The sequence below is a fragment of the Polypterus senegalus genome, chromosome 8, assembly GCF_016835505.1.
Source record: "Polypterus senegalus isolate Bchr_013 chromosome 8, ASM1683550v1, whole genome shotgun sequence".
In the NCBI taxonomy this organism is placed as follows: domain Eukaryota; kingdom Metazoa; phylum Chordata; class Cladistia; order Polypteriformes; family Polypteridae; genus Polypterus; species Polypterus senegalus.
The window spans coordinates 141,946,623-141,959,314 of NC_053161.1; the positions used below are offsets into that span (position 1 = coordinate 141,946,623).

The 12,692-nt window shown below is 37.0% G+C and overlaps 1 protein-coding gene across 3 annotated transcripts in view; it reads left to right on the plus strand.

The window, feature by feature from the left end:
• The window catches only part of ipo8 (importin 8), a 101,185-nt gene that overhangs the window by 38,184 nt on the left and 50,309 nt on the right, over positions 1-12,692 (plus strand). For all 3 annotated transcript variants that reach the window (XM_039761859.1, XM_039761860.1, XM_039761861.1), the window contains exons 8-10: positions 949-1,033; positions 6,222-6,356; positions 11,880-11,979. In XM_039761859.1, coding sequence (XP_039617793.1) covers positions 949-1,033; positions 6,222-6,356; positions 11,880-11,979 — 320 coding nt within the window. The remainder of the gene's footprint in view (positions 1-948; positions 1,034-6,221; positions 6,357-11,879; positions 11,980-12,692) is intronic.

Sequence of the window (12,692 nt, forward strand, 5' to 3'; positions counted from 1 at the left end):
TAGTCTTCCTAGGGGGGCAGTAGAGGGTGCTACTGGGTTAAGATCTCCCTGGCTTTCTTGATGTTTGAAAATGCTTCCACCCGGCCACATATTGTTACTGGAAGCAGTACCAGGTTCACTTTAAAAGGAGCCCGCTTCATAACGCTTGCAGTCAGAGTTGGGAGGAACTGGACAACTCTCAGTAGGAGGATGGAAGGAGGAAAGATACATTGGTTTATTGTGTTTATATTTGTGGCTTGTTATTGGAAGGAGAGTTGGAGAGGTGCTTCATAAAGGAATAAGAAGCCTTTATTTTATCCTAAGAACTTATGGTGCTTTATTGTGTCTGTGGTTTGGTGCTCTCTGGTGCGCTCTTGTGGTCACAGTGTATATACACTACACTACCAGTCAGAACTTTAGAGACATTTAGAATTTTTTATATTTTTGATAGAAATTGATACCTTTTTTATCAAGATATCATTAAAAAGATTTAAAAGTACAGATGCATTACTAGTGTTTCGGATTACTATTAATGACTTAGATGATTTAGTTTAATATTCACAACTGAATGCAAAACCCCATTTTTAGCAGCAATTCTTTCTGTGTCATAATGGTAAACTCCCTTAACTTATCCTTGATTAGTCATGTATAAATGTTAATTAGTTATTAGAGAATCCCTTGTAATTGCATTAGCATTGCATTGCTGAAACTTGTAATTTTGTTCATTTAGGTTTGAAAGGTATTTTAACCTGTACAATATAAATATTTAATCTCTGCCTATTTTCATGTATCCCCTGGTATGGTGACATTACAAAAGAATTCTGTTCTAAAATCTCAAACAACTAGAATAATTACACATTTTTATTTATTGTGTGTATATATATATATATATATATATATATATATATATATATATATATATATATATATATATTTTAGTCGAAATGAACATAATTTTTTTTTCCTCAGATATGGAAGCCCAGGGAATGTCACCAAAGAATATTCTGAGTTTGCGGAATTCTTCTTAAAGACATACGCTGTTGGAATTCAGCAGGTAATTTGTGACTGAAATGTATTCATAATGTGATATTACATGGCTATGTGGCCTTATTGACTTTTATTATAAGAACAGACATATTGTAATTTTTGCCAGCTTACTGCTAAATGCCCATAATAAAACGCTTGCTGGCTCTCTTATCCCAATCTTCTTTTTGAAACACTAGGAATTAACTCTCTTTCCATCCATTTACTGGCACACCTGTAAAGCTGGTGAAGTTTTTAGAAAATTGTTTATACATCAGTGCCTCATCTAATGCCTCAGAGCTGGCAAGCCTGCTAAACAAGTGGATCAAGTTCCACCCTTGACATGTTATTTGTTTGTTGTTTTTTGTTTCATTTTTTAAACTGAGCCATTAGAATTGGATTGGCAATGCCAAAAAGGGCAGACACTGAAACAGATAAAAAAGCCCACATATTGTTCCAAATGGTATATTGTACATGCAGTTTTAAGAAATGCGGGGAAGCACATCTTAGATGACCATCATAGCTTTTAATTTCCAGAAAACAAAAACAATGAATAAAAATGCAAGCAATTTCATTTCCCTATTTACTGTATGGACACTGTGTTTTTGTGTACTATATATTGTTAATGTATATACACACAGACATACTGAATAACCATTAAATAAGCCATTAAATAATCTAGTACATGTTGTTGAGCATAATTTGTTCCTAAAGTCTGTTCGGAAACCAATTTGTTTGAAAACTGAAACCATTTTTCAATAAGAATTAATGTAGAATGGATTAATCCGTTCCCAAGTGATTGCTTATTTAAACCTTTATAACAGTATGTCATGCATAAAAAAATATACAAAAACAATGAAAATGCATAACATCTTGCATAAAAAGATTTAACACAATAAATAGGTAAAATATATTGATGAAAATTCTACTTCACTTTACCTCTATGGAGGAGTGTTGATGGCATATGTGGAATGTGGTAAGGATGGGGAAGGGGGAGATATGTTATTATTTGGAAGGTGAGTCCCCTTCTATAAGAACACTGGGTAACTGTCCTTCTGCATCTTTGTACTCTTTTTCTCTTTTCTGCTTGAGACTCACTGAGCCTCTGTCTCACTAAATACTTGTCCAATGAGATTTGCTTATGCCTGCATTTTAAAATGTTTCTCAAGTGAGACATAGCATTGCCATTGAAAAGGTTTATGATGTGGTTTGCTACATTATTGCCAGGTTGATATCTTTCCACTAATCTTTTCACCTAACCCCATTTCGCACACATTTCATTGATCAAAGAACTAAGAACATCCTCCCTTCCTTCAACTCTCTGAAGACATTTCCTCCACCGCTGTCATTTGCTCCTCCTTCTGAATGTATTCCAGTTCTTCTGTGATGAACTCATTCCTGTAGTCCTCTGCCAACTCTTCCACATTAGCATTGTCAACTTCTAAGCCCATGCTTTTGCACAGAGGCACAATATCATCAACAACGGCAACAGACTCAGCCTCATCTGGCCATAGTTTCCTTCAGACCAAGTTCATGGTCCTGTAAGTCACTGGCCCCCAGATTTTGTCAATGATACTTGTGACTTTTTTCCAGAATTCCCTGTGTTAATTCCTGTATCAGAGGTCACTTCAAAACACCTTGAAACAGTGCTTTGGTGTAGAGTTTCTTAAAGTTAAAAATGACCTGCTAGTCTATGGGCTAGATTAGAGGAGTCGTGTTAGGGGGCAGGAACTTCACTGTGATAAAATCATACTCCTCCACCAACTCATCCTGCAAGCCTAGAAGCTAAGTAGAAGTATTATCCATCACAAGAAGGCATTTTATTGGCAATTTGTTTACTTGAAGGTATTTTCTTATACTTGGGGGGGAAAGACTTCATGGATCCACTCGATTTAAAAATTGCCTGGTTACCTAAGCCTTACTATTATCCTTCCACATAACAGACAATTGACTTTTCATCATGTTTTTTCTTAAACACCCTCAGATTCTCAGAGTGGTACACAAGAAGTGGCTTTACCTTGAAGTCCCCACTTGCGTTTCCACATACCAAAAAAGTCGGACTGTCCTTCATTGGCTTGTGTCATGGCAGTTTTTTTGCCTCCTGAGTGATATAGGTTCTCCTTGGCATTTTTTTCCCAGAGTAGGCTGGCTTCATCGCAGTTGTACACTTGTTGGGGAAGAAAACCCTCAGGCTTTACATAGTCACCAAATTCTGGCACATAATTCTCTGTTGCTTCTTGGTTCTAGCTCACAGCCTCCCCAAGTCTAACTACACCATGTATACTTCTCCTCTTAAATTTCTGGAACCGTCCTCTACTAGCTTTGATCACATCAGTATCCGTAGTAGTACCAGGGTTTTTCTTTAACAGGTCATCATGTAATCGCCTCCCTATTTTACAAATTATAACCTCAGAAACACTCTAACCTCTGTTTCTTATTTATCCTTATCAGCAACCACTTTGTCAGTAATCTGTGATCTTTATTTAGTAAGAACTTTCACTCTTTTTGCAACATCATCACTCTTGATTGCTCTTTATTTTTGAGTATAGTACAGATCATTGATTTTGATTTATCAAACTGCATAAATCCAAGACACAAATGCCATTTCCATGTTTGGATATGATTTCTTTCTTCACCTCTATTGTGGTTCTAACAACGTTTCTTTTCACTTTGCTGCTATTGCTATCCTTGTTTGGGCCCCATTGTGGCATACAGTGCATCCGGAAATTATTTACAGCACATCACTTTTTCCACATTTTGTTATGTTACAGCCTTATTCCAAAATGGATTCAATTCATTTTTTTCCTCAGAATTCTACACACAACACCCCATAATGACAACATGAAAAAGTTTACTTGAGGTTTTGCAAATTTATTAAAAATAAAAAAACTGAGAAATCACATGTACATAAGTATTCACAACCTTTGCTCAATACTTTGTCGATGCACCTTTGGCAGCAATTAGAGCCTCAAGTAATTTTGAATATAATGCCACAAGCTTGGCACACCTATCCTTGGCCAGTTTCGCCCATCCCTCTTTGCAGCACCTCTCAAGCTCCATCAGGTTGGATGGGAAGCATCGGTGCACAGGCATTTTAAGATCTCTCCATAGATGTTCAATTGGATTCAAGTCTGGGCTCTGGCTGGGCCACTCAAGGACATTCACAGAGTTGTCCTGAAGCCACTCCTTTGATATCTTGGCTGTGTGCTTAGGGTCGTTGTCCTGCTGAAAGATGAACCATCGCCCCAGTCTGAAGTCAAGAGCGCTCTGGAGCAGGTTTTTATCCAGGATGTCTCTGTACATTTCTGCAGTCATCTTTCCCTTTATTCTGACTAGTCTCCCAGTTCCTGCCGCTAAAAAACATCCCTACAGCATGATGCTGCCACCACCATGCTTCACTGTAGGGATGGTATTGGCCTGGTGATGAGCGGTGCCTGGTTTCCTCCAAACGTGACGCTTGGCATTCACACCAAAGAATTCAATCTTTGTCTCATCAGACCAGAGAATTTTGTTTCTCATGGTCTGAGTGTCCTTCAGGTGCCTTTTGGCAAACTCCAGGGGGGCTGCCATGTGCCTTTTACTAAGGAGTGGCTTCCATCTGGCCACTCTACCATTCAGGCCTGATTGGTGGATTGCTGCAGAGATGGTTGTCCTTCTGGAAGGTTCTCCTCTCTCCACAGAGGACCTCTGGATCTCTGACAGAGTGACCATCGGGTTCTGGGTCACCTCCCTGACTAAGGCCCTTCTCCCCCGATCGCTCAGTTTAGATGGCCGGCCAGCTCTAGGAAGAGTCCTGGTGGTTTCGAACTTCTTCCACTTAATGAATGATGAAGGCCACTGTGCTCATTGGGACCTTCAAAGCAGCAGAAATTGTTTTGTAACCTTCCCCAGGTTTGTTCCTGGAGACAATCCTGTCTCGGAAGTCTATAGACAATTCCTTTGACTTCATGCTTGGTTTGTGCTCTGACATGAATTGTCAACTGTGGGACCTTATATAGACAGGTGTGTGCCTTTCCAAATCATGTCCAATCAACTGAATTTACCACAGGTGGACTCCAATTAAGCTGCAGAAACATCTCAAGGATGATCAGGGGAAACAGGATGCACCTGAGCTCAATTTTGAGCTTCATGAAGGCTGTGAATACTTATGTACATGTGATTTCTCAATTTTTTTTTTTTGTTTTTTTTAAATTTGCAAAAATCTTAAGTAAACTTTTCTTCACGTTGTCATTATGGGGTGTTGTGTGTAGAATTCTGAGGAAAATTAATTAATTTAATCCATTTTGGAATAAGGCTGTAACATAACAAAATGTGGAAAAAGTGATGTGCTGTGAATACTTTCCGGATGCACTGTGTGTATATGTATATATATATATATATATATATATATATATATATATATATATATATATATATATATATATATATATATATATATATATATAATTTTTAATGTAGGTAGATTATTTTAACCTAGTCATTTTAAAAGTAGCTTGCAAGCCGAAAAAATGTGGGTAACCCTGCAGTATGGCATTAAGATATGTGGGCAGAGCAACATACTACAGTAAACTAAGATGAGACAATGTGTTTTATGACATGGTGCTTTATTTTGCTGTAAGTGACAATTTGAAATAAATGAATATGCAAGGATGGCGCCCCAATGTTTAGGTATATTGTGGCATTCATGTGACAGGCAGTCGTTACTCAAAGGCCCAATGTGAACTCAAAAAAATTCTCCAATACATTATCACCCTCAATCTATACTGGTTGACACAGAAAGGGCTGTATCCATTAATTAAATTTGTTTAAACCAAATTTTGACTGTATCATTTGCCTGTCTCAACATAAATTAAGATTGGTCAAATCAAGTCACATTTTTCCAGTATTCCAATATCCTGTTGTATTAAGTAAAATTTGATTATAAAATATACAAAAAACAGATTGTTTTCAGTATTTCTGTAGCAAGTTGATGAGCTTCACCGTACCTGCAAGAAAATAGTATAAATCAAAACAAATGTTACTATCTTTTTTGACTGTTGTGAGCTATCAATATAAAGGTTTAGGTGCACCTGTTACATGAAGAGTTACTGTATTCTTATATAAGTTATTCTTGTATAGCACTTTTCTGAGAAGACAAGCTAAAATGTTTGAAATCATCAGCTAATTTCATTTACAGTTTATTTAGAAATAGCAAACCTGTTAATGTGTGTGTATTACAGGTGCTTTTGAAGGTTGTGGATCAGCATCGCCTAAGGCAGTATGTGACGCCACACGTGTTGCAGCAAGCCTTTAACTACTTGAATCAAGGAGTTTCTCATTCTGTCACCTGGAAACAAATGAAGCCACACATTGAGGTATCTAATTTGCCAGCATGCAGCCTGCACCTTCACCTCTAAACTCAATTTCCTTCTAAATAGCAGTGTAAGAAACAGATCTTGCATACTTTCAAGCTCCAATTAGCAATCAAACCTCTTTTTATTGCTGCCACAAGTCAGCCTAAACAAGCATGTTTAATGCACTGATGGATCTCCTTAGTCTGCAGATTTAACATTTTTGCCATGAAAAAAACATTTGTGTATGATAAGAGCATATTTGAAATTGTACTGTACATCTCAGTATGCAGCGTTTCAAACACAGCTGGCATGCATTTGGAGTCCAGCAAAATTATACCTTTTATTGACTAACTAAACTGACTACAATATGCAAGCTTTTGGGGGAAGCTCAGCCCCCTTCTTCTGGTAATCTGTTTAGTTAGGCAATAAAAGGTGTAATTTTGCTTGACTTCTTGTTACATCCGTAATGACTAACACAGTTCAACACCATAGTACTAAACACATATGGCAAAAACTTTATTGTAGGCTGTTTTCTTCTTCAAGTTCAAGTACCAGAATTCCACTTTTTTGCATACATATGCACATTTGGAGAAAATCAGTATTAAGGTCTTGTGGGTATGGATTTTACTATAAGCAAAAAGAAGAACTTATAATGTTTGGTTACAGAGAGGTGGTTATGTTTTCAATTTGCACATATGGTAAATGTTACCTTTTGGGTGACATTGGTTTTGTGATTATTCACTCAACACTGATTTTGTTTTTTTTAATTTAAGCAGTTCATTTTAGGTTTTTTTTATTTTTTGGTGTTTAACAGCAGCACCGATTTCATGACTTTAACTTAAAGTAAGGTAAATTTTTTTATGTGCCAAACATAGGAGGATAATGTCAGCTTGGTCCTACAACATTTTGCAGATTATGCATAAATCGATGGGCTTTGGAGAAATTAATCTACATCCAGTCATTGTATATTTTGTAGCTACCTTATGTCATATGTCTAATTCAATTAGCACTCTTTTAAATAGCGTGCCCAGTTTGTTGTGATTATTCATTGCTGTATGTCAAGGATGAAGGCCGAAACTGCTGGTTAAGTATGCTAAGTATTTTAAGTTTCCAAGTAAGGGAAGGCATTTTGGCCAGCTGTGTAAGGCAGTGGTTTAAAAAGATCAAGCTTGTCGGTATACAGTAATTCTCCGCAACTGAATCTCTGTGTAACTCTGAGTGAATTCCAATAATTCCAATTAGAGAATTAGGTCAACAGTTGTAGTATTTATATCAAAAAGTACATTCTACAAGTTACTTTTTAATAAAATTGTCAGGTGAATTAATAAATGTAAGCAAGCTGTTCGCTTTTATTTTGTCACATTCGTTAATCCGTTTAACTTTGCAAACTTTTTCTTGGTCATGGTAATTGGGAGAACCATTTGCTGCAGTTGTTTTCTTTCAGATTTGTTTACATGTAGATTTTTTATGCTTAGAAGATATGAAATAATAGCTTTATGACACACAGACAGACCATGTTGGCCAGCTGAAGAGGCTAAAGAAAAAGTTGAGCGAAGGAAAGGAAGCTTACAAAGGTAGAATAGAAAACAAGCAAACTTGGAATAACCTGAAGGATGTCTAGAAATGACTAGGCATAATTACTGGCCTCAAACAATCTTGGACTCGTATGCTAGAAGGAAATGTGGACAAAGCTAACACCCTGAACCAGTTTGTAATAGATTTTCCAACCCACTGCCACCTTCTTCTGATGACCAGTGGCCACACACCATCACTACTAACTCCTAAAACATCAACTAGATGGCCATTGACTAGTCCACCCCTGACCATCAGTATGGGCTGTTCATAAATGAAGCATAAGTAAAGAAACAACTTAGGAAGCTATAAACAGGGAAATGCTGCGGGCCAGACTAAGACAATCCTGTAGTTCTTAAAGTCTTTGCTGACCCCTTTAATGGTGTCCTTTGTCACTAAGGCTCCAGAAAGTGCCACTACTGTTGAAAACATTCCATTCTAAAGAAGGCAGACGTTTTTTACTTGATGACTGCAGACCAGCGGCACTTACATCTTTCATCATCAAGACCTTTGAGAGGCTGGTCATGGATTATAGGACTTCTCTTGTGGTAGACCACTTGGACCCCCTGCAGTTTGCCTATCCACAGGTTGGAGTGGAGGATGCAATTTTCTGGTTGCTATACTAGGCTTGGATAAAGCTGGCAACATTATGATGATTGCTTTTGATTTCTCGAGTGCCTTCATTACCATCCAGTCATCCCTCTTAAGGGGTAAACTCATAGATGCAGGTGGATGAGTCTATGTTGTTCTGGATAATGGACTATCAGTCAGTCAGATCATAGTTTGTGAGACTCAAGGACTGTTTCTGATATGGATGTGAACAACACTGGAGCACCACTAGAAATAGCTCTATTTGATTTTTCTCTTCACTTTGTATACATCCAACTATAAATATAATTCCAGGTCATGCCACTTGCAGAATTTCTTAGATGATTCTACACTGATCGGGTTTATTGATAAAGGTGGTGTGAGACAGAGTATAGGAGTCAGGTGGACAAGTTTGTTTCTTGATGCAGAAAGAATTGTCTGCAATTAACATCAGCAAAACCAAGGTACTGTTTATTGACTTTCACCCCACTGAAGAACCTCTATGTCTGGTCACTTTTCAGTGATTGGATGCAAATCAATGAGTGCACGGCAAGTTCTTTTATCTTAACAGATTATGCTCTTTCAACATAGGTAGTGACATCTTTCACATCCTCTGTAACTCTGTGATGGCAGTTTTCTATGTTGTGGTGTGGTGGTCTGGTAACAATTCAAGTGAGGCTTGCCGAATTGGCAAGCTAATTAAAACGTCAGGCTTAGTTATGGGACGTATTCTGGACCCCCTGAATTAGCGGCAAATTAAATAAAAACAAAATTGAGGGCTATTATGAACAATGCTGGACATCCTCATTCTGATACACTAACACTGGGGACTTTCAGCCAGTGAATTATTCAGCAGAAGTGTGTCAAGAAACACAACTTGGGCTCCTTTATACCAACAACAATACAGGGTGGTCCAGATCTAATTATGCAATTATGAAAAGGCGAACACATTGCACCCGCTGTTAGATTGACAACCGTCTTCCCGCCATTTTGGAATGCAGGGCAGGTGCTGCCATCTATTGGCAACAAAAGGAATAGCATAATGAAAATTGCATAATTAGATCACCCTATACATCTGCATAATGCCACACTATGACTGTGACTGCAAAGTTTTTCTTTCATTTTAATTTTCTCCCTTTATGGTTATGTGGGTGACTGGTATCTGTCTACCCGTCTGTCTATCTGCCTATCTATTTGTTTACATATGGATTTAAGAGCTTCTGTAAAAAGCCATATTTTACCCTGGGACAAATGAAGTCACCTGCCTGATAGATTTGTACCTGATAGATATTGAAAAATTTGGTAGTGTTCTATCATATAAAAAAGATAGCATTTGGACATTGCATTCACCATCTTTACCTCAGCCATACTGTTAAAGATTGTTTACAAATTGTAGCATAGAATGCCTGGGCATTAAACAATAAAACAGTCTCAAATGAAAATAGTGCCAAGTAACCCCCTGCAAGACAGAAAAGGCCATGTCAGCCTGCTTAATCTGGCAAAATGTCTTCTGCTCAGGATAGACAGTGGAAGTACTTCTATGTAAAAGAGGAGAAAAAAATATATAAGGTAGTTTATATATTTATTTATTGTTTTAATAATATGCAATATAAAAACAGAGTACTTTAACATGTCTTGATTTATTGTTCCAATGGAATATTTCTAGTGTACAGTTTTTGGGTAACTCTGAATGCATTTGTCTGTGCGTGTGTCTACACCCTTAGATAGGCCACCAGCTAGTCATGCCTTGTGACCAGTGCTCCTGGGATACACTCCAGTCACCTGTTCTCTTGAATTTGGATTGAACAGGTTTGGAAACAAGCATTTTTCAGGATCAAAATACCCTGCTTCATTTTTCAAATATTGATATTAATGATTTGTGAAATACTGATGTCTCTATGACAGCATATGAAATAAAGAATACACCTTTGAATAACATGTGGAATGTCCAGCATTTAATGATTCCATCATTAATAAAAATATTCAAATAATAAAGCATGAAAGGTTCCATATTGGATGCCAACTCTTGCCTCTCCATGGCACACACTTTTCACCGAACCCACAAAAATAATTTTCCGTGTCTTATAAATAATTGTAATAATCAGTCTTATAAATGATTGTAATAATCAGGGTTGCATATAGATATTTTGTGTATGTATAGGGTTTTGTGAAGTGTCTTACAACACCACACTACAGTGTTATTATTTTTGAAAGAGTTCTATTTTTCTAAATAATCATTAAGATATTGAATCCCCCTACTCTTCTCTCTTCAGGTCTTTAAAACATAGGTCTATTATAGTGAAAAAAGTGGTTTAATTACAATGTTTCTGTCCATTTATTAAAGCTGCTTATTGCAATACATCATCTTAGGATGTTGGAGCCTATTCTGATAAAATCTAGTCCCTAGAAAGGAACCAGCAATGGTAGCGCACCAGTCCATTGTAAAATACACTCAGTGTTTGCAGCTAAGCTAATATGCAAATATATGAGATATGTAGTAAGATTGGGGAAGGGGAATGTAAACTTGGAAGGATCATGAATACTACACACACATTGATGACAAGAGAGAGGAGTGGATCAGCCTCTTCTTCTGAAAAATCGGTTACATGAAGACAAATATGTACTTAAGGGTATTTGCAAAAGTGTGAGATCAGACAACATAAAATTGCCTGAAGATCAATACACTTGGGAATGGCCGGTCACATATTAGTCAGCATGGCTGTGGTTGCTTTTTGCATTTTGAAGTGCACATAGGCTTATGTACCTAAATAAGTGTCTCAGTGCTTCAGGAAGATCTGTTATGTGCCTGAGAAATTACAAGTCTCTTTATATAGTTAATCAGTGAGAGTGTTGTGGGTTCCTTTTGCTCTAATTCACCCTGTCTACTGTGTTATTTGTGCCTTCTTATTTATGAATGTTATATGATTTTAATATACTGTTAGTATATTATAACTGTAAATGTGTATAAGTGCTCTGAGTCTGTTCTCAATGAAACATTATCATTAAATTGGATTGATTTGAAAAACTTTTTTTTTCCCTCCCTTTTGGGTGGCATGGTGCCACAGTGGATAGAGTTGTCATCTCATGAATATAGCACACTTGGTTTGAATCCAGTGCCTGGTCACTGTCCATATGTATTTTCCTTGTATATTCTTCCCATATCTCATTGTGTTTGCCTCCTGGCAGTCTGGTTTCCCTTCTACATACCAAAAAGACATGCAGGCTAAGGTCATTGGTGATTCAAAATTTTCCTGTGTCTAAGGACTGTGTACATGAGTGGGCCTAACAATGGACTGGCACCATTTCTAGAGCTTTCTGTTGCCTTGTACTCAGTCCTGCCAGCTCTTTGTGAGAATGATATGTTTTGTTTTTCTTTTCTTACAGAGTATATGTCAAGAGGTAATTTTTCCATTAATGTGCTATAAAGATGAGGATGAAAAACTATGGCAAGAGGATCCTTATGAATACATTCGTTTAAAATTTAGTGAGTACACTGGTTACTGTTAGTATATTTTGCACCCTGTATTTTTATCCAGCTGGCAGAAACAAAATGCTGCCTTTATCTGGTTGCTCACTTTGAAATGAGCAGTCTTAAGATATCCAAACATGTAGCAGAACAGGTAGCATTATTTTTGCTGTGAACTTTAAAGTTGACCTTAAGTAGTTGTCGACTTTTCATATTCTTCATGGCTGTGTTGACTTTTAAAGTTTAATAGCAGTGCTTTTTGACCCATAGTGCCTTTGGTAAAAGAAACCAGACACTAGGCTCGGTGCTTTGGTGGCTCCATTTACAAAAAAATCCTTCAGACTTTTAAATATTATATTATGCAGCAAATCAATTTATAGTGTACTTACTATAGTGTAGCTGAAGTGATGCACAAATCTCACAATCAGATATTTTCTTCAGTTTTGGAATCCCAATATGATAGTTTTCTCAACATTGTAATTATAAAGGAAACCTGTTCTGAACAGCAAATATACAGTTGAAGTCAGAAGTTTACATTTAGGGTGAATTCTTTAAAATTCACTTAATAACCCCTCCACAGATTTTATACCATCAAACTATAAATTTGTCATATCGTTTAAGGTATCTGCTTTCTGCAGGGCTAAAGTAATTCTTTCCAACAGTGTTCACATATGCTTTAACTTTAAACAACTTGGACAATTCCAGAAAGTGATTTCGAGTTTTTAGATGAT